Source organism: Schistocerca americana, chromosome 2, assembly GCF_021461395.2.
Source record: "Schistocerca americana isolate TAMUIC-IGC-003095 chromosome 2, iqSchAmer2.1, whole genome shotgun sequence".
In the NCBI taxonomy this organism is placed as follows: Eukaryota; Metazoa; Arthropoda; class Insecta; order Orthoptera; family Acrididae; genus Schistocerca; species Schistocerca americana.
The window spans coordinates 525,379,636-525,405,508 of NC_060120.1; the positions used below are offsets into that span (position 1 = coordinate 525,379,636).

General features: G+C 41.1%; 1 protein-coding gene across 1 annotated transcript; it reads left to right on the forward strand.

The window, feature by feature from the left end:
* The first annotated feature begins 164 nt into the window (after positions 1-164).
* LOC124596311 lies at positions 165-25,600 on the forward strand. Its single transcript, XM_047135413.1, has 3 exons — positions 165-320; positions 17,068-17,292; positions 24,803-25,600. Exons 1-3 carry the CDS (start codon positions 293-295, stop codon positions 24,862-24,864), a joined length of 315 nt encoding a protein of 104 aa, XP_046991369.1. The 5' UTR covers positions 165-292; the 3' UTR covers positions 24,865-25,600.
* Positions 25,601-25,873: the final 273 nt, after the last annotated feature.

Genomic DNA, 25,873 nt, shown 5'->3' on the forward strand with positions numbered 1-25,873 from the left:
CTACAGCGATACACAAGTCAAAAGAAAGGAAAAAGAGCAAAAACACGACCAGTATGGTCATCAGTGTTTTTGACCGCTGTTAATGTAGTGGTGATAACTTTGACGCAGCGAACGATAACAGACCCTTTCAAGTACAAGGAAAGTCAATGTGCTGCTAGTTGCTGCAACCACAGTTCATGGAACGGAAAATCAGAAGGGAACTTACGATAACAATCGATGATGCCATCGGGTGCTTAAACATATATAAATGAAAATATAACGCAGAGAGCAGTTATAGCTCTTGTCGAGTACAATGAAGGCTGCTCTGTTGCTTGTTGCTGGTAAGTATCGGCAGAATTTATAAACTTTCGTTCAAAGTAAACCTCTTTTCCCTTACCTACATTTTACATAATTTAAGGTGTATTAATCCACTTGAAAAAACTTCTACGGTCGTCAAAGAACAGTTAATTGCCGCAATTCACGAAGTAAAGGTCAGAATGCAAAACAGCTTAGTGTGTTGAGAGTGCTCTAGGAAGATTTTTCATTTCCTTGCGCTCGCGAACGATGGTAGTTCACAGATACGTGACGAACGGTGTTCGTATTGTCCATTTGAAAAATTTCAGTGGTTGAGAGTAAGACCCAAGCAGTTACAAGTGTTAATGTTCGCTGACTAGTTCTTATATACCCATGAGAAGCAAACTGGGAATTCTGGTGAGCAATCGAAGCGAAGATTTGTAGTGCCACTTGCAGATGAAAATAATGCGAAACATACTACAAAGGATGGTGGATTTTACAAGTTCGCAAAAGAAGAGGGTAACGTAAGTTAGGAAGGGATGAAGAATGTCAAACCAGTGGAATGACTGAGCCGTGAATGTGGAATATAACTACGACTATTAGACAATGTGAGTAGTAATCTCTTATTGTATGCTGAGGGATTAGTAGTTTGTAACAAATAATACCTGTAGATAATATACTACTGACATAAAAAATTCGCTTTCTGGAAGAACTAGCACCTTGCCTTAAAAACTGGTAAGCAGAAAGCAGTTGTGGAAAACGAAACTGTCTGGAACCACGTGGCTGCTACGGTCGCAGGGTTGAATCCTGCCTCGGGCATGAATGTGTGTGATGTCTTTAGGTTAGTTAGGTTTAAGTAGTTCTAAGTCTAGGGCACTGAAGACCTCAGATGTTAAATCCCATAGTGCGTAGAGGAATTTGAACCAATTTTTGAAAACTAAAGGCACCATATTTTATCACAATGTTTTATCTTACACTGTAAATGAGAAGTTCCAGTAAGCCCAGACTCTTCCTTGCATGATGTTCTAGGCTCTGCAAAACCTGATGCCCCGTTTCTAGTGATTATATATTATTTACCTAATGGAGTATTTTTCCGTTCAGTGTTTCACATAATTTCTTTGTTGAAAGTAAGTTAGTAAGTTGTGTTAGCCCCTCCGCAGGATGCTACATTTTTCTTAGATCAGCCAGATGGTTCTTAACAGGCCTCCCAACAGGGCAACAGACGTCTTTCATAGCCGACCACTTTGGTAACAGACGCTGCTCATTTTTGCAGCCGTCGTCAGCATGTAGAGAGTCGCTGACTACGTTGCCGCTTGTTCCAAGTCAAGCACGACGTGAATTTTTTCCGCTAGATCCGTCGTACTGAGGTACGTCCTCTCCAGTTTTACTAACGTTGAGGTGTCACTGTCGGTGAAAATGACACGTCAGCCTTTTTTTTTGCCCTTGAGAACAACATCTTCATTCGCCCCAGAAACCGCTGACTATCTTCACCTCAGCTCCCACGTTGCTGACGAGTTCGGGTGCCTCTATCCTATTACCAAGCGACCAGCTATTAGAATTGGACTGTACTGCATTTGTAGTCTGGAGCATTGAATGATGAGCCCCACTCCAGGGCAAGGCGTAATTCTTGGGGGCACAGACAATGTTCCTAACAATGGAAGATGATGATATCGGCAAAACCACCAGACAATTAAAAAATGGCTCTAACAAAGGAACCTCCCCATCGCACCCCCCCCCCCCCCCCCACCACCGTGGATAGACCATGAAAAACTGAACACAGATCTATCGAGATAACAGGAAGAAGTTGTGTGGAACTATGAAAAAAATAGCAAAATATACCATCTGAGTTGTCCATGCCCAAGATGGGCAACATCAAGGATAGTGCGAGCTGAGGAGCGCCGTGGTCCTGCGGTTAGCGTGAGTAGCTGCGGAATGAGTGGTCCTTGGTTCCAGTCTTCCCTCGAGTGAAGAGTTTAATTTTTTATTTTCAGACAATTTTCTGTCCGTCCGTCCGTCTCCAAAATTCCAGGACATGTTCAGATTTGCTTGGACATATGCAGGATGTGACGGTCTACACACTGAAAAATTTAAAAACTTTAAAAACATATGTTTTGACAGAGCACAGGGAAAACTGTGAAACTGATGCATTCATTTGTTGCAGTTTATGTGACACTCTTATGTTTTCATCACTTTTTTGAGAGTGATTATCACATCCACAAGAAAACCTAAATCGGGCAAGGTAGAAGAATCTTTTTACTCATTCGCCAAGTGTACAAGTTAGGTGGGTCGACAACATATTCCTGTCATGTGACGCACATGCTGTCACAAGTGTCGTATAGAATATATCAAACGTGTTTTCCTGTGGAGGAATCGGTTGACCTATGACCTTGCGATCTAATGTTATCGGTTCCCATTTGGGAGGCACGTCCTTTCGTCTACTATTCGCGGGGTTTTGCGGTGCGGTTGCAAAACACAGAAACTAAACTTATTACAGTGAACAGAGACGTCAATGAACGAACGGACAGATGATAACTTTGCGAAAATAAAGAAAGTACACTTTTCACTGGAGGGAAGACTTGAACCAAGGACCTCTCATCCCTCAGCTGCTCACGCTAACCACGGGACCACGGCGCCCCTGAGCACAGATTATCCTTGATGTTGCCTATCTTGTGCATGGACTACTCAGTTTGTATATTTTGCTTACTTTTTTCGTACTTCCACACAACTTCTTCCTGTTTTCTCGATTGATCTGTGTTCAGTTTTTCAAGGCCTATCCACTGTGCCAACTTATATCTAAATCTGCAGGGGGTGCGATTGGGAGGTTCCCTTGTAACCACTATGGGACTTAACATCTGAGGTCATCAGTCTCCTAGACTTCGAACTACGTAAACCTAACTAACCTAAGGACCGCACACACATCCATTCCCGAGGCGGGATTCAAACCTGCGAACGTAGCAGCCGCGTGGTTCCGGACTGAAGCGCCTAGAACCGCTCGGCCACAGCGGGCGGCCCAAACAGTTACTCAGACAGACAGACACACACAGACACATCTTAGGAAGTTAAATTTGTAGAATTAACACAGGAGTCCGGCAAGACGATGGGTTCTCACAGATTGACTTCATTCTGGTCTTAGACAAGGTATCAGGGAGTGGGATAAAGAACGGCAAGAGAAAAACATGGAAGGAGTCCATCTAGGACATGGCAGAGAAAGTTTTGAGATTAAATATCTCCCTTTTGCTGACGATGTTTCAAAGGAGAAAACAGATGCAAAGATAATGAGGGAAACACTTCACAAAATTGCAGATTATACCTGATAGATAATATTGTATCAGAAAACCGAATACATTGAATATAGACACGGCGTAGAAAAATAACTACAAGCAAAACACGGAAACATCAAAGTAGCTGATATGTTTCAGTATTTGTGAGAATGGACACTATCGAATGGGTCGGTAAGACAAAAGGTAAAGAAAGATTAAAGAAAATGGAGTTAGCGTACATTCACCCAAATCTGGTATAATAAAAGATCAGTATCATTCCAGGCAAAAATTAAAAGCTACGCTACATCAATTATACTGTAAAAACTTTACGAATCTGAATTCCGGATATGAACACACAGAAATCTTTTAGGAACACGCAAGAACAAGGATAACAACCGGATGAAGACGATAAGATGAATACAGAAACATAGAAACATTCACACATACAATAAGAAGGAGATTAAAGTCTTGCGATCATATTTAGAGAATGAATGAAAATACGATAGCGAAAAAGGCTTTTATTTCACTTACAAGTTAAAAGACGCCACTAGATGGTTGGAGGAGACAAGAAAAGTCTCTAGAAGTTACCAGACTACGGAAAGATCCAGACTCCTAATCAATACTGCAAAATATCCTGTCCAACGACGAAATTCACTTCCTCAAAGGATCAGGACAGGACTGACTGCGGACCTTTGGTACAGAGCCGAGTGGAGGGTCTGAATCAGAGGCTGAGACGGTTCTGCGACCGTGTGGGCTGCAGATTCCTCGACTTGCGCCATAGGGTGGTGGGGTTTCGGGTTCCGCTGGATAGGTCAGGAGTCCACTACACGCAACAAGCGGCTACACGGGTAGCAGGGGTTGTGTGGCGTGGGCTGGGCGGTTTTTTAGGTTAGATGGCCTTGGGCAAGTACAGAAAGGGCTACAGTCTCAACGGGTGCGGGGCAAAGTCAGGACATGCGGGGACCAAGCAGCAATCGGTATTGTAATTGTCAACTGTCGAAGCTGCGTTGGTAAAGTACCGGAACTTCACGCGCTGATAGAAAGCACCGAAGCTGAAATCGTTATAGGTACAGAAAGCTGGCTTAAGCCAGAGATAAATTCTGCCGAAATTTTTACAAAGGTACAGACGGTGTTTAGAAAGGATAGAGTGCATGCAACCGGTGGTGGAGTGTTCGTCGCTGTTAGTAGTAGTTTATCCTGTAGTGAAGTAGAAGTGGATAGTTCCTGTGAATTATTATGGGTGGAGGTTACACTAAACAACCGAACTAGGTTAGTAATTGGCTCCTTTTACCGACCTCCCGACTCAGCAGCTTTAGTGGCAGAACAACTGAGAGAAAATTTGGAATACATTTCACATAAATTTTCTCAGCATGTTATAGTCTTAGGTGGAGATTTCAATTTTACAGATATAGACTGGGACACTCAGATGTTTAGGACGGGTGGTAGGGACAGAGCATCGAGTGACATTATACTGAGTGCACTATCCGAAAATTACCTCCAGCAATTAAACAGAGAACCGACTCGTGGAGATAACATCTTGGACCTACTGATAACAAACAGACCCGAACTTTTCGACTCTGTATGTACAGAACAGGGAATCAGTGATCATAAGGCCGTTGCAGCATCCCTGAATATGGAAGTTAATAGGAATATAAAAAAAGGGAGGAAGGTTTATCTGTTTAGCAAGAGTAATAGAAGGCAGATTTCAGACTACCTAACAGATCAAAACGAAAATTTCTGTTCCGACACTGACAATGTTGAGTGTTTATGGGAAAAGTTCAAGGCAATCGTAAAATGCGTTTTAGACAGGTACGTGCCGAGTAAAACTGTGAGGAACGGGAAAAACCCACCGTGGTACAACAACAAAGTTAGGAAACTACTGCGAAAGCAAAGAGAGCTCCACTCCAAGTTTAAACGCAGCCAAAACCTCTCAGACAAACAGAAGCTAAACGATGTCAAAGTTAGCGTAAGGAGGGCTATGCGTGAAGCGTTCATTGAATTCGAAAGTAAAATTTTATGTACCGACTTGACAGAAAATCCTAGGAAGTTCTGGTCTTACGTTAAATCAGTAAGTGGCTCGAAACAGCATATCCAGACACTACGGGATGATGATGGCATTGAAACAGAGGATGACACGCGTAAAGCTGAAATACTAAACACCTTTTTTCAAAGCTGTTTCACAGAGGAAGACCGCACTGCAGTTCCTTCTCTAAATCCTCGCACAAACGAAAAAATGGCTGACATCGAAATAAGGGTCCAAGGAATAAGAAAAGCAACTGGAATCACTCAATAGAGGAAAGTCCACTGGACCTGATGGGATACCAATTCGATTCTACACAGAGTACGCAAAAGAACTTGCCCCCCTTCTAACAGCCGTGTACCGCAAGTCTCTAGAGGAACGGAGGGTTCCAAATGATTGGAAAAGAGCACAGGTAGTCCCAGTCTTCAAGAAGGGTCGTCGAGCAGATGCGCAAAACTATAGACCTATATCTCTGACGTCGATCTGTTGTAGAATTTTAGAACATGTTTTTTGCTCGAGTATCATGTCGTTTTTGGAAACCCAGAATCTACTACGTAGGAATCAACATGGATTCCGGAAACAGCGATCGTGTGAGACCCAACTCGCTTTATTTGTTCATGAGACCCAGAAAATATTAGATACAGGCTCCCAGGTAGATGCTATTTTTCTTGACTTCCAGAAGGCGTTCGATACAGTTCCGCACTGTCGCCTGATAAACAAAGTAAGAGCCTATGGAATATCAGACCAGCTGTGTGGCTGGATTGAAGAGTTTTTAGCAAACAGAACACAGCATGTTGTTATCAATGGAGAGACGTCTACAGACGTTAAAGTAACCTCTGGCGTGCCACAGGGGAGTGTTATGGGACCATTGCTTTTCACAATATATATAAGTGACCTAGTAGATAGTGTCGGAAGTTCCATGCGGCTTTTCGCGGATGATGCTGTAGTATACAGAGACGTTGCAGCATTAGAAAATTGTAGCGAAATGCAGGAAGATCTGCAGCGGATAGGCACTTGGTGCAGGGAGTGGCAACTGACCCTTAACATAGACAAATGTAATGAATTGCGAATACATAGAAAGAAGGATCCTTTATTGTATGATTATATGACAGCGGAACAAACACTGGTAGCAGTTACTTCTGTAAAATATCTGGGAGTATGCGTGCGGAACGATATGAAGTGGAATGATCATATAAAATTAATTGTTGGTAAGGCGGGTACCAGGTTGACATTCATTGGGAGAGTGCTTAGAAAATGTAGTCCATCAACAAAGGAGGTGGCTTACAAAACACTCGTTCGACCTATACTTGAGTGTTGCTCATCAGTGTGGGATCCGTACCAGATCGGTCTGACGGAGGAGATAGAGAAGATCCAAAGAAGAGCGGCGCGTTTCGTCACAGGGTTATTTGGTAACCGTGATAGCGTTACGGAGATGTTTAATAAACTCAAGTGGCAGACTCTGCAAGAGAGGCGCTCTGCATCGCGGTGTAGCTTGCTCGCCAGGTTTCGAGAGGGTGCGTTTCTGGATGAGGTATCGAATATAATGCTTCCCCCTACTTATACCTCCCGAGGAGATCACGAATGTAAAATTAGAGAGATTAGAGCGCCCACGGAGGCTTTCAGACAGTCGTTCTTCCCGCGAACCATACGCGACTGGAACAGGAAAGGGAGGTAATGACAGTGGCACGTAAAGTGCCCTCCGCCACACACCGTTGGGTGGCTTGCGGAGTATCAATGTAGATGTAGATGTAGATGCAGATCATGTCAAATAAACAGAGGCAGCTCATCATCGAATGCACGAAGAAGTTCTGGGAGATAAAAAGACAAAGATTTTACCCTCGACTTAGGTTGTAAATGGTCTATAATTCACCAACTTCAATAAAAAGATATATCAGTGTTAGGCACAGCCGTAGCAATTTTGTTACTGTCGCTAAATATTGATTTGACGATAAGCAGGCTGATCTCGTCCAGCACCTTCGTAAAACTCTCACACTCACTGAACAAAAGGATCACTCTTCATTGTATTTTCTCTATCTTCTCAGTCTGTCCTACAGATTCAAGACGGGCGAGCAGTACACAGGAATCTACAGAATGTTAGCCATCTCTTTCATTGACGAATTTTATTCCTTAAGAACTTTCCAATAAATCTCAAGACATGCAACTGCTTATCCTGCAGTCTGTTTTGTGCAGTTGTTCCACTTATCGCTTCGGACAATTAATCCTTGGTATTTCCTCGTTCCAGTGAATCTTCGCCAATAGTTTAACTTGACTGTTGTGGGTTTCCTCACGTGTTTAAGCGCAGTGCTTTATAATTAATTACGTTCAGGGTAGACTTCCAGCACCCCCACCCATCAACGATCCTCTGCAGATTTCCAATTTCCTGCAGTCTTCTGACGTAGCAACCTCGCTACAGACAACAGTGTCGTCCGCGATATATCTTATGGACCTTCCGTCGTCATCACAAGATCATCTATATACAGAGTGTTAAAGAAAGTGTTCCATGTTTTGAGAAACTATTGTATGGTTCGAAACAAAGAAAGGAAAAGATACAGTAACTATCTAAAATGCATACCTCATTAGGAATGAACACTTGTTCATCTCCGCTATTCTGAAGCTTATCTCGTCTACTGTAAGCTGTTTGTTGAATCGCATCATTCACAGAATGCAGTAAACATTTGGGTAAACAAATGGGACCACCATACATTGTTGTTGAGTAACAACACACAACTGACATATACTCATCTATGTGTAAAACTGCTGTTCCACAATTAACAGAAACAAGACATCTAATACGAACACCAATGCATACCGATAACGCATACCAATAGAATTTAGACAGTTACAAACCAATTGTTACCGGACTAACGTTTACTGTGTCCAATGACGATAGAAATGGAAAATAATGGCGAAAAGTTATAGTCTTACTGTAGTTATCAGGAATTATGTATCCCAGAATTGTTTGAATGAATGTAGAAATCAGAAGAAAAGTTTCACCTACTCCAAAAGGAGGGAAAGTTACATTTGGTAAATAGCTAATGTCACTGAATTCACACAAATACTCGACATGAAAGTTAAAGCGGCAAATAAACAAAATACACTTGCGCGAACTTAGATGTAGAAAATACCCGTAAAGTGAACACTAAAGCCGTTCATTTGTGGCGCAATAATTTTAATAGTAAGTTTAATTAGGACTTGCAACACTTCATAGAACTATACTGTGTCACGGTAATGCTGTCTATCTGAAAATGTGGTGACCAGAAGTGGTTATTATTGTTATCAGTTACTGTTACAATAATGCCATAGAAACTTTCTTTCAAAGCAACAACTATTTGTGAATACTGATGTTACGAAGAGTTACGTCATTAGAGAAAACCAAATAAAATCATAAAATTACATTGGCTGCAAGATGGCCAGGCAAGCATACTTTTGTCACCGAAACATGTATTGCACTTGTATCACGCTTAGTTTGAACTGAGTGTCTGCGTTATCATAGCAGTGCTGCATTATATGAACAACTATAGTTACTACAGCTTTCTATTACAATATTACTTCATTGAAAATGAGTTGTTAATTTAACGGATTCTTTTTTCTTTTCACTATATTTTTCGCTTATGACTTTCTCGGAAATTACGGTGAGGGGATAGGACGACATTGATGGTTAATGGGTTGGATCAATAGGGTTTGCTTTGACTAGACCAGTCTAATGTTCCAAGAAAACTACTATTACAATGGCATGCCTATCACACTACAATACAAATACTGTCCAGATCTTAATTTGCTATGAGCTGCTTGTGGCACGATGTAATTCTTATAATAAATATCAGTATTGACGGTAGGCTCTTCTTGATTAGCGATGAGCTTGGATAAACGTGGGCCACACGACTCTCTTCATTAATCCTAAAAGCCCTCTTGCGTCCATGTACTATGCTTGTATATGTGCTCGCTCACTTTTATTTTGTCTTCCCACTTATTATAACGCCATTTACACCACAATATCCATTTGGCATTTGTGCGCCAACACATGCGTCTGCAACACAGGACAGATGCTTCACAAGTAATCTCTGCCGGCTCTCTCATCCAACGACATTATTGTTTCATGATATGTATGCCTTGTTCCGTGCAAATATAATATCCCTGACATTGCCAGAGTATATACTACAACGACTTGACATAATTATTTCTTATTTATTCTTCCAACATGTATTACATTTCCATACCATCTGATTTATGAGAAAATACATAAACGCATATTGTTTCAGAAATGGTTTTTCAAGTCATGAAATAAAGTGGCTGCCAAGTACGTGAGGCAATGTGTTGTACTTTGTCAAGGTATTACGTACGACCTGCATTAGTGTCCCATCTATAAAGGAGGCGATCAAAATGAAGTTTGGTATTTCCCTTGTGAAATAGTAGGCTTCCATTTTCTCGCTGATGCACCTACCCTAAAATGTGTATACGGCTTATAGTGTCAAGAAGTGGTCGAGCTGAAAGTATACTTCTTAGAGCCCATGTCTTCCGGACATTTTGCTTACGTTTTCATGCAAACTATCACCTCCCAGAGTATGGAATCCTAATTTTACATCGTGTATATTGTGAACAGATACAGACATATCACAGCTCGCTGTGGTTCCCTTGAAGTTATCTTTCCGACTATAAACTTTGTTTTATTGACAGAGATGTGTTGAGTTATATCGGCAGTGAATTAGTGAATAAAATCATAAATCTGGTCCTATGCACAGTATTCTCGTAAATTATCCGCTAAATGCCATTTCGGAACCGTATCGAATTACGTTCGGAATAATTCATGGAACAAGGCATCGATGTGGGCTACATTGGGCACACTATGATTCAGAGCTGATGAGTATCGCAAGATTTCTGTTTGCAGAATCCATTTGGTTTTTAGTGGATGAGACGTTCCTCCTTTAAAAATGTCATCATCCGTGTGTATAAAGGGGGTTCATTTATTCTGCAAAGTCAACGAGCAGGCTTTCAATCATGTGTGCTATTTCAAATCGTTTTGAATGCTTCGTCGCTCCTTTGACCTACCATTAACTGCTGCTAGTAGGAGAGAAATACAGGAACTTATCGACATCTCTCAGATACGGATACCTTTCCACTACTGAATAATTTTAGTTTATATTGTTCTGTCAGTTACATCAACGTCGACCAGCTGGGTATTCTGAAGCAACTGAGCGAAACATCCTTCCGTGGTGAAACAGTTTCTCAAAATCTATATCAGTAATTGACCTTCTCTCCATGATCTGTCTTGATGGTGCCAGTACGGTGAATGAGTGACTGAATAAGTGTTATAGATTTATATACTGTACCAATAATTGTTAAGATTTTTGGTAAGATCGGCTAGTGACTGTAATCTCATGGCTCCTTTCAGCTCTTGTTTTTTAACAAGGCACCGAAGTCACATAAATGTGTATCGAAGCTCTTATTGTATTGACAGAAACTTAGTAACATATCACTCGAACCATGACGGGTCTTTGCATTTCACTGAAACCTTACTCGGCACGTACAGTTCTACGGTACCTTTTCCAATGGTTGTACGGTTGACCATTTTGTGTCTCACATCTTTGTAAATAGTGAAGCTGAATATTCGATCTTGACAGCCGAAATACTCTGCAGTTTATTTCCTGATATTATTGCTCCAGTAACGGTCTTTTGACACCAGTTTTCATTGAATTTGTAACAGCCGTATGTTCACTGATCTTCTCTTCCATGTTAACCGATTCGCGAACTTTAGGTCTGTTACCAGATCATGATAGAATTTCCCTATGAATCGCTTCTGTTAACTAAACTGCTGGAGGTATTTCTCAGAAACGTCGTCCAGAACAGTCTCACGCAAATCCTGCCTGTAGCAACTGTTTTAATCGCATGACTCAACCATTTAATAGCTATATGAATTTTGATAGTTAGTGAACGGCGTTGCAATTCTTTTACACTTGAGAAGTATGTAAATATTACGCTGAGTGGTACACACTGGGACGCGCACGCTACACCTCTTGTAGAAATGGTAAAAAGAGTAATCCCGCTTTAATTACTATCAATAAAGTTACTACACCAACTACGTTTTGCTGACGTAGCACTACATATTTCGGGATTTTTTTCCGCCTTAGGCTGTTGTAGGAAGGAACGTAAGTTTTAGATCATCTGTCTTCGTGTGTGTTATTCTGTGGCTTTTCCCATGCGGTCGTCTTTTTATGTCTTCATTGCAATCAAATAATTTTCGAATGTATGGTCTGCGGTCCTAAGATAATGTTTTCGGAATACCTTCTTATGCATATCATGTCACTTTCAAAATCCAGAGATTGACACGTACCTAACTCTGCATTCACAGTGTTTGTGTAACTTAAATCGTAACATAAGACTTCGAGTTCTTCTTTGCCACTACGAAATGTTTTGGTGTGTTGATTGACAAATTTTTTTATGTGTTATGTTTCAGATGTTTTTTAAAAACTATAAGAGTCACTTAGAAACGTAATAGGTACTGCAATAATGAACCGCAATGAATGATGCATTTCAAGTCACTAAATAAAGTGCTTCCAAAAGCATTAAAGAAAGGCGGAGATAACCGCAGGTAGGACCATACAAAACTATGATAAACAATAAGTAGCATAAACGAAAGGACTAAGGAGAATCATGTAACAATTACAAAGGCAAATGCAGACCACATAATAGACGCTGTGGTAGAAAGCGAGCACAATGAAAAAACTCTTATATTATTTACAGAACGTAATTTAATTGACAACAAGTACTGAAAGAAACAGTTGAGAAATAAAATCAAGCTGCATTTACACGGAACACATTTCTTGATCACAGTGTATAAAGAGAAGTACATGAGCCCTAAAGCTACCATATTAAGTTCTCATCGCAGAAAACACGAGGATTCATGTCCAGTCGTATCAAGAACAAGCTACAGATCCAACCGTGAAAGGTTGCATTGCCTTTTTGGTAGACGCTATGATGCCAAAGAGGAATAAAATGTGTGGAGGGGTGGACGTGGTCGCCAAGCAACAAAACATGCTGGTGTTGATAATTATTCCTTCCAGAATGACGAAATCACCCATGAGAATACATTTCCCAGACCATAACGCTCCCTCACTCTCGTAGCAGGGTGTTGGCCTTGAGACGTCCCACGCCGTGCACGCCGACCGCCATATAACCGATGGAACATAAAACGTCATTCATCTGAAACGGCCGCTCAAAGTAGGTCAAGTTACGGTGCTGGAGCGCAAATTCAAGCCTTCGTCGCCGATGCCTTCGTGAGCGCAGGAATTAGGCACCTACTGAGGACGATGATACATAGCAACTTTCACTGGAACATCGTTGAGCAGACACTGTTGGTAGCCCCTTGGTTCATCTGAGCGGTCAGTTGCTCAACAGTTGCATGTCTGTTCACCCATACACATCTCCATAGCTGTCGTTCACATCCACTATCCTCCGCGTCTCCCTGGCACACTTTATAGAGCCTCCACGGCTAATACTGAGCCCTACCGTCTGTGGGTGGTTATCAGACGTTGACACCGACCAACGGCGGCGGTCACATTAATGTGATGGAATCGCGTATGTACTAGTATCATCAACTTAACCTAGGTAGTGAAATAACTCTGTCCCCATCGTATAATATGTGGAAGATCATAACAAACAAGTGAGGCTATCCACGCAAGGCTGTTACTACTTTGCCCCTAACTATAGTAAGAAATATAACAGAAAACCCAACAAACGATAACGGTACCTATAAATCTTTTCACACAAGTGATTTTCAGAGGACGTTACAGGAACTGTGTTACAATAGGTTCCGTTGTTTACCTTGACGAGGAGGGAAAACTGTTACAGAGTCATCCAATTAGAGGTATTAGTTCTTTTCAGTCAAATACCAGTTACATGATCATAAGGAGAAGGGCTTACAGATTTTTCAACACTTTCATTCTCTACTAGAAAGGAGAGAGCGGTCTGTTTGCTGTCAGAACCAAAGAAGAGCCTAACTTTTTCAGCCAAATATCTGGCTAGGTTTTAGTGGGGAAGAGACAGTCGCAACTACATATTTCTAGGAGACAATTTGCATCTCCAGCATTTGCCTTGCTAGAAGGGAACCCCTTCAAAAACACAAGTGAGGCAAGAGCAAATATTTTCCATTTAACGGTGAGATAACAACAATCCAACAAGAACTGGAGAGGCTACTGTATTTGCTTATTTACCCAGGAAGTTAATATCGAAAACTTTTCCGACATGATCAAACCGTGCTTGTCGCTGTTGATGCTCTCTTTTTTAATTTCAGGGAATTGCAGACTGTTCAAGTAGTGATCCATTTTTGTCATATACAGCATTACCAATTACCAGACGAGATGTTGGGCGGGCGGACGGACTTCCAATACCGAGCATTTGGGGGGTGATTTCCAGTTCCAGCATTTGAATTCAGCCAAGAAGCTTACGAAAGATTTTCTCTACTGGTGAGGAAGTGTCGTTTGTTGCAGGTTCAGGCGATGCAGGCGATAATTCGCTCGAGATTCACACTCCCAGTCGCAGTGACAAGAGTATTCTACTTTCGTCGAACGGATTTCATCTGCGAGATTCGCCTTGGCCATGGGGACTCTGTGGTGCACGCCACTATTGTATGACAGGTCAAGTTAATGACGACTAGAGTGACGTACCGGGTGATCAAAAAGTCAGTATAAATTTGAAAACTTAGTAAACCACCGAATAATGTAGATAGAGAGGTAAAAATTGATACACGTGCTTGGAATGACATGAGGTTTAATTAGAACAAAAAAAAAAGACACCTCATATTGCTAGAGATATCTTGCGCGTGTCGTTTGGTGATGCTCGTGTGCTCAGCCGCCACTTTCGTCATGCTTGACCTCCCAAGTCCCCAGACCTCAGTCCGTGCGATTATTGGCTTTGGGGTTACCTGAAGTTGCAAGTGTATCGTGATCGACCGGCATCTCTAGGGATGCTGAAAGACAACATCCGACGCCATTGCCTCACGATAACTGCGGACATGCTTTACAGTGCTGTTCAAAACATTATTCCTCGACTACAGCTATTGTTGAGGAGTTATGGTGGACATATAGAGCATTTCCTGTAGAGAACATCATCTTTGCTTTGTCTTACTTTTTTACGGTAAATATTGCTATTCTGATCAGATGAAGCGCCATCTGTCGGACATTTTTTGAACTTTTTTTGTGGTTCTAATAAAACCCCATGTCATTCCAAGCATGTGTGTCAATTTGTACCTCTCTATCCACATTATTCCGTGATTTATTCAGTTTTAAAATTTATACTGACTTTTTGATCACCCAGAATATGCTCCGATGTAATGGTTCTAATTCCCTGTAATTAAAATAATCCATGAGATTCGATTAGACAGTGAACAAGGTTGCAATATTGGGTCGATATTCTAGGGTCGAGTCGTACATCCTTCATTTTTTTTTACCGTTAGCTAAGCTCTATAAAAAATATATTTGCCAAATTTACCTATGCATCACTGAGTAACGTGAATTTAAAACAAATACAACATGTATTAAAATAATTATTTAAACATGGTGAAAGAACGTTAGTGTCCTGAATAACTGATGTAGCAAACTTAAAAACGCTTACACTACAACTAAATGATAATTTATTCGGTCAGTTAAATAGCTATACGGGGATCCTTCAAGTAGTGCTTAACCATGAAACCAAATTACAAACATTATCCAATCCCCTAAAGTTTGCATGGTTCTGTACTTTAGAGTTCGTAATTTCCCATTTATTTACTAAAAGGCGATGGTCAGTGGAACACATAGTCTCCTGTCATCGATTAAACACAAAATACTCCTCAGTTCGTATATAATTATAGTTCACTACAGAGTTCAACATATCAGAATTCATGTAATCACGAGTAGATGTGATAATATTAATAATAATGATAATTACAAATTAGTTGTGATACAGTACCAGTTATATCCCACTTTTCACATCATCTACGTCGTCAGCATCGGGGACCATATCATTTTAGACGCACTGCCCCACCCGTCACCCAGAAGAAAGGGATGATTAGTGAGCTCCCCTTCACCACTTGTCACCTCAGCAATAGATGCTCAAAGAGCTTCTCACCCTCTCCTCTGAGTCATACCACGCTACACCTCTGGGCAAGGATTATTTGACTCTTATCGGACATTTTACGATCCCATGATTGCATTCCCCTTCCCTGTCCATCTACAGTCAATCAAAGTCAAGTGTAGTTATCCTCCTGGTTCCCTCAGATACATGAAGTCCAGTATGGCCAACACTATGACATCATAACCTAAAATTGTAGATCCAATAAGGCAAACTCATTCACATCACAAATTCAGTGGAACTAACTGTCGAAGTCAACAATATCACAATAGGTCTAAGCGTCGTAGCTGTGATGTCACAACAAGTTCCCCTTCCGCCCGAAAGAAATCCTGCACCTAATGACTACTTACATTATACAGTTGTGAGAGATGTGGTCTGGTTTACAAGATCACATATACACGATCAGTGTGCGATTCATGTTACATATGTCACCAGTTTACCGAAGGTAAGGCATGGAGAACGTCATCCTGCAGTCATGCATGGTGTAGGTGCGGAGAATATGGTGATCTGGCAGGTTTACATAAATGAAAATATGTAAAACATTATAATTTTTCTTCAGTGTTAAAGATACATAGAGATAGTGATTTTACAGGTAATATCGCCTGCCTTCCGCATAATTTAGCTCTCAGCTCACCCGTTCCACGCATGGAAGAAAACCACCGATATCCTGTCACTAGCCGCTAGCTTGCCGGCAGCCAAGTGGCTACCGAATGTGGCTTAGTCGCATGTACAAGTGTCGGCCTCTCAGCCAAGTCAAAGCGTTCAACTCCCAGGATAAAATGACTTTGGGTGGCTGAGAAGCTCGCCAGCATATGCGCTATGTGACACTGCGAATGAATTAGACGAACGAAAATACTAGAAATGAAGCAGGTAACAGATTTTATTATACGTACTTTCAATGATATCCTGCTCCTTGAAAACAATTCACTGGGCAAAAGAAGTCTCACCAAGGCAGTCAATTGATTTTATTATTCACTACTTCAGTTAGCCTGGCTCTGTAATTCTTTTCATAGCTAAGTCTGTATTATTTGCACTAAAGCCTGCATGCTCTTCGTGTTGCGGTACAGTACGTCTTCAGATATTCTATATAATTGGAAAAAAGATCCGTTATTCTCATACTGTAACTTCCCTGATTGTAGTAGGGTGGTTTTCATGTATGTCTTAAAGACCATCATTCTCAGACTCACACTACCAGACAACATCAGTATCTTTACCACACAGTGGAGATATGTTAGCAAGTGGCAGAGTTCGTGCTACGTGTCAGTAGAGTTGCACTACACCTCAGTATTGTTATGCTAGCAGCTGGTACGTACATAGCATACTGTAGTGTTTCAGTGCTAAGTGGTAGAGTTGCACTAACAGTCATTTGACGAAATAGCGGCCTGTAATTATGTTCATCGATTTTTACAGCGCTGGTAGCAGTGGCGGAGGTCCACGGGCAACCAGAAGAGTCTACCACCGTCACCATTTCGAGTGACAATCTAACCACCAGCAACATCACAGCGGAGAGAACATTTTTGGCGAAGTCATCGTACACGGGAGATGACGATACCATTTGTGTAGAGTCAGACAACAACTTCTACTTGTATGTTAATGTGTTGAAGCTCTATTCTTGCTACCACCAGCTACGGAAAGGTAAATTACATCAAACAACATGGTGTTCTCTATTCAAAATGGACAAGTTAAAATCAGATTGTTGAGTATAACATTTCGCGAAGGGTTCCACAGTGAATGTGAAAATATGAGTGAAATCAAATCATCAAGGAAGAGTGGCTGCCCTTACGTTACAGTGCGCAACGCAAGAATCTCCACTTCATGAAAGTGCAACTCCTCATGAATCTCCACCAAAACCATTCACAGAAAAGTGCTGCGCGTATTTAAATCACTTTTTGGAGTAATCTGCGTTCCCCTTAAATCTGCTGCATTATTTAAATCTTATGCAATTCTTTTATGAGTGGTATGTTGTGTAACGCGACGTCAAGTTTCAAAATTTAAGAAAAGAGATATTTTAACAGGCGACGGAAGTTGCTACGAGTGACGTGGTAATAACGTTTGGTTAATTTCCACAGTGAATGTGTTTGCAGCATTGAACACAAACCTATACTAAGTTAAACACTCGAAGGTTGTAGGCAAGGCACCCTTTTCGTCGTACCCTGTAGAAGGCCAACAACGCAATTAGTGTATATAAACAATACCCGTCACACGCTTAGGAACAAGTAGAAACAGGCTTACAATAAGTTTTAAATTTAGCGATGCGTTGACGTAGAGACGAAGAATTAGATGAATTGGGGAATGGTAAGTGAACGTACTGGATTACACCTTGTCGGAATGATCATGTTGACATTAAATTAGTGCACACACTCATTCACTTTCCTAGTGACAGACACCTACAATCTACCATCAGACCGAAATGTATGCTACCTATAGACGATGATACACTGTACTAGTAATCAACCGTATAAGCCGTGCATAAATTACCCAAATCTGAGGCGTTTCTAAATAGCAACATGCCTCACGTGTTATTTAGGAGCCAGTGAAGGTTGAATAAAGAATGTCGTAAAAGCACGCTACTTACGCCAGACCAAAATATCGAGAAAGAAGGAGAGGGAAATAACGTAGTCTTCATACTAGTTCATAGTCTTCATACTAGTTCATACTTCATACTAGTCTTCATACTTCGTACTAGTTGGCACAAGCGCAACTTTTACATAAAAGGTAAAAAATTTAAGTATATCCTTGTAATGGCTTTCAGATTCATCTGTTGTAGTAAGTTTAGAAGAAAGCTTTAGCTCAAGTGTACAGTCCTTCAAAGTTGTGTCGTGTATTTAAACCATCCCAATAGTCTTAATAATACCAGCAACTTGCTAAATAATTCTGAAACTTTTCTGTAAAAGCGTCGAAGAACAGATGGAGACAAACAAAAATAAAGTGTAAGTGTGCAACTGTGCAGATTCACCGTCGCCTTAACGTTAATGATGTAGTTGTAGCAGCAATTAACATGTCTACAAAACAAGCTGTAAAATCTACATTCATAGTAAGTTTGTTAATACACAATTACGATATTATTGCGTTTTGCTTCTCGTGGCCGCTATTGGAAGCAGGCTGAGACACTGCAGTCATCAAGTACAGTGGTTAAGGAAAACGCTTCTTCAGTCGAAGCTTTCAGGGCAGCTATGCTTATACTATCAAGCTGTTCATCGTGTTCTCGCGAAGTATCACGAAAAAAACTGACGATTAGCCGACGGAAATGCCCCCAGTCCGAGGTGCAATAATATTTGGCCGATTAACAAACAGAAGATTGCCACGTTTCTAGCACAGAGGTGAAGTCCATTAACTTCGGCAGGGATCGTACAGCGCAACACTGGCTCAATATGAATCCTCTAGAGTTGGGGAAAATGAAAAGACTCACTACTACAAACTTTTGGTCTCTGTCAGAACAATTGACATTTTGGTCATCTTGCTCTCTTCACCCTTGGCATTCTCAGTCATGGATGAAGGTACCGGATTCATGTGGTGTGTCCACGGGGTGATTTTTTCCATCGTGGTCGAACTCTACAATTTGATCGATGGGCGGATACGGAACAAAGAAGGTCTAATGAACTTTTGCCTGGTAGTGGTTTCCTTGCTGATGACAGTTTATTTATATATTGTTACAGAAACTGCAGTCTAATACGCGCTGTACCATGCAGCCACTGTTACAGTATTGCTGAAGATTGTTTTCATGTGCCATTAACGCATGCATGTACGTGTCGTAGCATGTTATGTCTCACACGTTGACATCAGCCAGACTGCTTCCGAACAGTGTCAAAGGCAGCATGAATACTCTGCTCTAGTATCTCCACGACTGGAATGGGCTCTGCATACACGATACTTTTCAGATGGTCCAATAAACAGAAATCGCACGGGTTAATATCAGGTGAACGGGCAGGCCTCGGTCACAGGTTCGAATCCTGCCTCGGACATGGATGTGTGTGATGTCCTTAGGTAAGTTAGGTTTAAGTATTTCTAAGTTCTAGGTGAATGATGACCTCAGAAGTTAAGTCCCATAGTGCTGAGAGCCATTTGAACCATTTTGTCGGCAAGCTCTAGATTCGAATACGGAGCCATTATGTACAACGCTGTATCATGTCCACAAAAAGGTGAGTAAGCAACAGAAGTGCATCGCGCTCAGAATTACCAATTACTATGACAGGAGAGTGTGCTAAGACATGACGTATGAGGAACAATGCCGCCCTCTAGGAGGAAACCGTGCTTACTGTAACTGTCACTAGGTGGTACAGCAGTCTCTGTAAGAATGTACGATTGAATTAATGGTCTTTAGCATGAGAACCATGCATTACCGGAAATAAATTAATTAGACGTTTTTGGTCCGTATCCTCTTATCGATCAATCCCTAGAGTTTGTACACGGTGGAAAAAATCACCCCGTCTGATTCTGAGGCCATGTAATGTAATTGAACGATAGGCTAACACCGACGCCAAAGGTTTCGATTATTACATGCAATGTAACAGCATAATACAGCTGATGTCTGTTTTAAAGAGCTCAAATGCGCTGTTAGTGCCTTCCATAAAGATGTCTTCCTTGTTTTCAACGAGACTATGTCTTTCTAGTGACAAAGTACTACGGACACAGAGGAGAATTTTAAGAGAGTGCCCTGTAATATCAGCAGCTAGAAGAGTGTGTGAGGCCGTCTAATAGAGCAAGATCTATTGGAAAAGTGCCCGTCCAACCACACACTGGCGCATTTTCTAATGTGGTCTCTGGCTATTTTCTCCAGAACTCGATCAACTTCTACCATTACAAGGCGCAAACCTGCCTAATAGTCATTTCTCTGCAATTTTTCTATCTCTATGTTCATTGTATCTCAACATGCCGCCACATTTTTACTTGAATCATGAATTTAATTTAGTGCAGGTCGCCTATATTGGATTTTCTCAATTTTTCGTACTTCTTCTTATGTTTGGCACTTGGTGCGCCATTTACATGACGACGGGAAGAGTATCTTTCTTAGGCGTTTAACGCATATAAGTGTCCTATCCGAACTATTAAAACCTTTACGTACACAGATCACTGACACATTATAAAATTATTATTATGTTACTTTAAAAATTTTCTGTATTAATTGACGTTTCCTTATACTTTCTCTCAGAGATGCTTGATCGGGCGAACGTTCTACCTCCGCTCTTTCATTTTAGTATTTTTGTCCCTTCCGGCAGACACAGCCCACAGTGAGAATTGCTAGATTCAGAAACGAAGTGGGTTTTATTATAGCGGGTACCGTTAGTTCGATAAAACACACCAGAAGAGAATCCCGATTTGCTACTGAAGAATTGGCGTACAACATGTTCTCCAGAGGTCAACTGTTTCGCTTCAGCATTCACACGTACAAGCCTTCAGAAGTTATCCCTTATTTTGTTTAAAATAGCTTGTGCGTACCTCACAATACACGCCGTTAAGCGAATATCTCCATCTCCTGTGTCATAAAATGTGTCTCCTTTGCAGCCCAATAGTACTGGTTGAGCACACAAATTACAGCAACCGATGGCTGGCGATGTTGACTAGCACCCATCTCGAGAACCCCTGGATCCCCACGCCCATATCCCGATATTACTGTTTCAACCACCGATGGAAGGAGTCGGATTTTGACTTGCAGCACACAAAGTCAAGCAACATACACTGTGACAGCCACATAGGCTCATTATGGACGCACATTATTACTTTGACTAGAATACGAGGGCCACAAACCTCACAGAATCTTTGAAATTTTCAAGTGGGTCAGTTAATTGCTGCTCATGTGAGTTAAGAAACGATGGAAACTCTTAGCATAAAAACATACACACACACACACACACACACACACACACACACACACACACACACACACACACCTGTGTATTTCATGTGTCAAATATAATACCTACGCCTTAAGTACTCACGTCATTAGCGATCAATTTTTCCTGAAATTGTAACAAATTTCTCATTAAATTACTCTCTTTACTGTCTCGTCATTTAATTTACATCATTAAATTCACCTCACGCATGTATAAGTTCACACTCATCTCACTATTGACTGTCGCCTCTCACATCTTTTTGCGACAAAGTTCAACTATTTCCTGTCTCGTTTTTGGTCAATACTCACAGACACACATGGGACATAATGTATCATCACCCTTGACTAAGTGCTAAGTGAGTACCATTGCCGTAAGTAGCTACCATTCCCCTAGGAGGTCGCCATTGTCCCTTTGGGATGGCACTGTTCCCTCAAAATAGAAGAATCTGCCCTTAATGATATGTCTCTGATGTCACGAATCTGGCAGTTCTGCGCCAGCTTCCCCTTAACATAAGGCAGCTGTGTAACTGAGGAAAAAACTACTACCATTTTTAGCGATATGCAAAGCGAGTAAAACCTACATGATCAAAAACGGATAGCAGTATGAGAACTCTCAACTGAGAGTTATTTTTATAAGCAAGACCCTAACAGATTATGCTTTCTCTGTAATTGGTATTAATATTCAATGCGACGCTTCTTGAAATACCAGAACACTTCAGCTTATTTGCTTATCGATCTCAGTAAGCTCCGTCGTAAAGCACTCACAGCTACACACTTAGAACACTGGACAGACAATTGCAACGTATTGAGGGCACTGAGCAGGTACCTTTCGTGATCAAATACAACAATGGATGACGAAATCGTAAAAAGAAGTACTATGGCACCGTACAAATTGTACATAAACGTTATCGTGCTTGAAAATGTGCAGTAGCGTAGAAGTTTTCAGATGAGTCAAGTAGAGTGGCAGCGGTTATGAGACAGTCTGGCATTCACTGAAGGCAAGCTCACCACTGAATGTAATTACATGTCGGTAATCCGTATTGGAGATTGCAGTCCAGGTGGAAATTTCCGTCACGCAGTCTCTTAGGCTAAGCGGTCGACAGCTTCATTGCCAGTGATCGCACAGTGTTATTTCAGCCAAGCGATAGCTCATCTATTCCAACACTTCAATAATCATTTATATAAATGGTTTATGGGTTAACAGGTTCAAAAGTTTTTAGTACTGCAAGAGGCGATAAAGAATCACTGAGCAGAAAACGTAGAGGAGCTGTCACCCTGAAACAGAACGAAATGCTGATAGTATCGTAAGAATTTGCATGGTCGTGTCTCTTGCCACTGCTGGTAATCTGAATACACCTGACATCTGCTAACATGGTACGCAGTTGGAGTAGATATACAGGGTGATTCAAAAAGAATACCACAACTTTAGGAATTTAAAACTCTGTAACGACAAAAGGCAGAGCTAAGCACTATCTGTCGGCAAATTGAGGGAGCTATAAAGTTTCATTAAGTTGTACATTTCTTCGCTTGAGGTACTGTTGACTAGTCGTCAGCGTCAGTTGATGCTAAGATGGCGACCGCTCAACAGAAAGCTTTTTGTGTTATTGAGTACGGCAGAAGTGAATCGACGACAGTTGTTCAGCGTGCATTTAGAACGAAGTATGGTGTTAAACCTCCTGATAGGTGGTGTATTATACGTTGGTATAAACAGTTTACAGAGAATTGGTGTTTGTGCAAAGGGAAAAGTTCTGGACTTCATCACTAGCCTCCAAGGAGCCCTGATCTTACCCCCTGCGATTTTTTCTTATGGGGGTATGTTAAGGATATGGTGTTTCGGCCACCTCTCCCAGCCATCATTGATGATTTGAAACGAGAAATAACAGCAGCTATCTAAACTGTTACCCCTGATATGCTATAGAGAGTGTGGAACGAGTTGGAGTATCGGGTTGTTATTGCTCGTGTGTCTGGAGGCGGCCATATTGAACATCTCTGAACTTGTTTTTGAGTGAAAAAAAATTTTTTTAAATACTCTTTGTAATGATGTATAACAGAAGGTTATATTATGTTTCTTTCATTAAATACACATTTTTAAAGTTGTGGTATTCTTTTTGAATCACCCTGTACTTTTTAACCGGACACTGTCTTAAAACAGAATCGAAGTTTTATTTTTAATGAGAGTCTGAGGTAGCGCCAGTTATTAAGTTCACCTTTGACAGTTTCATTCGGAAAGGAACTTAATACCTGTTTAGCTCATGTTCCCTAATGATCATTCCTGATATCTCCTGAGTATCTAAATACGCGTGGAATGGAGGAGGAAGCACTAAAATGATGCAGAAGCTTCCATTTCAATAGTTTATGGTGTCATTGGAGCCTATCGATCTCGGATTGTTGGATTCATATTGAACGCTTCTAAGAAGAAATTTGGTGCAGAGAGATTAATAGCGTGGGTGGGGTGGAGGTGGCAAGTGGATAGTCTTTACTTGTGTGTGTGTTATATTAAATACAAACCTGGGAATGTGAAGTGAGAAGTTAAATGTGCTACTGAGCTCAAAGCAAGATAACTTACATGAAATTAATGGTATCCTTGGTGTGAAAACCGATCTTACTCATAAGCAAATAAATAAGCAAAACAATAATTTCACGCTAAACAATAATATTCAAATATATAATACTGGGCTCACAACTTTGCCGCCGAGGCTGTTTCTTCAGTAAGTGTTTTGAATATACGGTTGCCGGCGACCGGCAGTGCTCACCACTCCCCAAATCACAAACTCAGGGATCGCCAGATCAGTTCCCAGCATACGAAACTGATGTACCTGTGGTTATCGTCGTTTGGCATGTTACAGGATACATGTGTTGCTTATTGAATGCTTCGCACGCCAGGAGCGTTACCCTCCTAGAGGAACTTGGTTCTAGTGACATCCTCAAACTCGCGAAATGAGCCAGGCGTCATGTGCACTTCCGTTGTCCATCTTCCAACTTTCTGCTATCGTGCAAGTAAGGACAGGAATGAGGTAACATTGCACACTGGTCAACGGTTACGGCGGTTGCGCCATTATTACGGCACTCGTAATAACATTCACCGCCTATTAAGCATGTATTTGTAAAATGTAGGACTGAGAAAAATACAGGAGGAACCACATTTTATCACTGATATACGACCATAACATAATCTTCTCACAGTGCTGAAAGTGAAATTCATGCTATGTAAGAAAAGGGGAAGACTTTCCGTTGTCGTATGAATAGTAAATTTAAACGTGCTGCGGTATTTTCATACATGCTACTGTTAATGATAAATATTTCCATTCTTTGCAGTTTACGTGGTGAGACCAAGGAGCCAGTGTGAACCACACCTGTCAGATTGTCCCAGGCACTAGGAGTATTGCAACTATGTGGGTTCAGCTTGAAGAGACTGATTCGTCTGCGAGTGAGTGAGGACTAAATGGCTGTCCTGCTGACTGAAGACATCTGCTGTTTCCAGAGGAGCCAAGAAACTACAAGAGCATCAGAGCTTAGCTAGTTTACTCAACATCTTTCGCTTCTTTCTGTAACAGTTGTATACTGACGCATTAAAAGTGTAGTTTCATGACGTCAACTGTTATATTCAAACTGCAGAAGATATTCTCTATCTATAGGTTGACATGATTACTGTCAAACTGTGGCTTATTATTAATAACATCAAATCCAATTCATCCTTCATTCACGCTGACCTCCTATAATCCCAATACTCAATTCCAGCCTTAACACATTGACTGCCACGAGGACACCGGCGGCCACAGGTAAGACTTATGACTGACGCCCTGGCTTGTCCTTGCCTCGCCTGGTTAATACCTGAAACATCCGTAATCCAGAGGAAACTGTGGCATATCTGACTATAGTGTCTGGTTTTATTGCAAGTAATAAGGCAAAGTGAACTGTGAAATATCACTCCAAGATGCGGGTTAAGATTGTCGATGTGGTAAAAGTGATCATGTACCGTCTCAGTTACTAGCCCTTCTTGATTGATACTTAAATACAAGGGCGTGCCGAAAAGTAATGTCTCCGAATTATTGTATGTGGAAACTTAAAAATCTTTTTAATTAAAATAAATTTTAATTAACATCTACACCCTTATTATTTACGTGTATATGTTTATTTCTGATCATAGGCACCTTGTTTATACCAACGAGATAACAGTTTCTTGATATCGTCAGTGTAGAATGTCTGACTTAGCTGAAAAGGCTGCAATCTTACTTGTACTTTCGCCGCTTCTAGGGGGCTGATAACCTCAGATGTTACGTCCCATAGTGTTTAGAGCCGTTTGAACAATTTTCAACTGCTTCATCACTATCAAAGTGAAATTCTCGAAAGTTTCCTTCGAGTTTGGAACCCGATGAAGGGCGGATG

Coding starts and splice junctions, on each gene's coding strand:
- LOC124596311 (XM_047135413.1), top strand. CDS start 293: ATGAAGGCTGCTCTGTTGCTTGTTGCTG. Junction 321..17,067: donor TGCTCTGTTGCTTGTTGCTG/GTAAGTATCGGC, acceptor CGATTTTTACAG/CGCTGGTAGCAGTGGCGGAG. Junction 17,293..24,802: donor CTACCACCAGCTACGGAAAG/GTAAATTACATC, acceptor CATTCTTTGCAG/TTTACGTGGTGAGACCAAGG.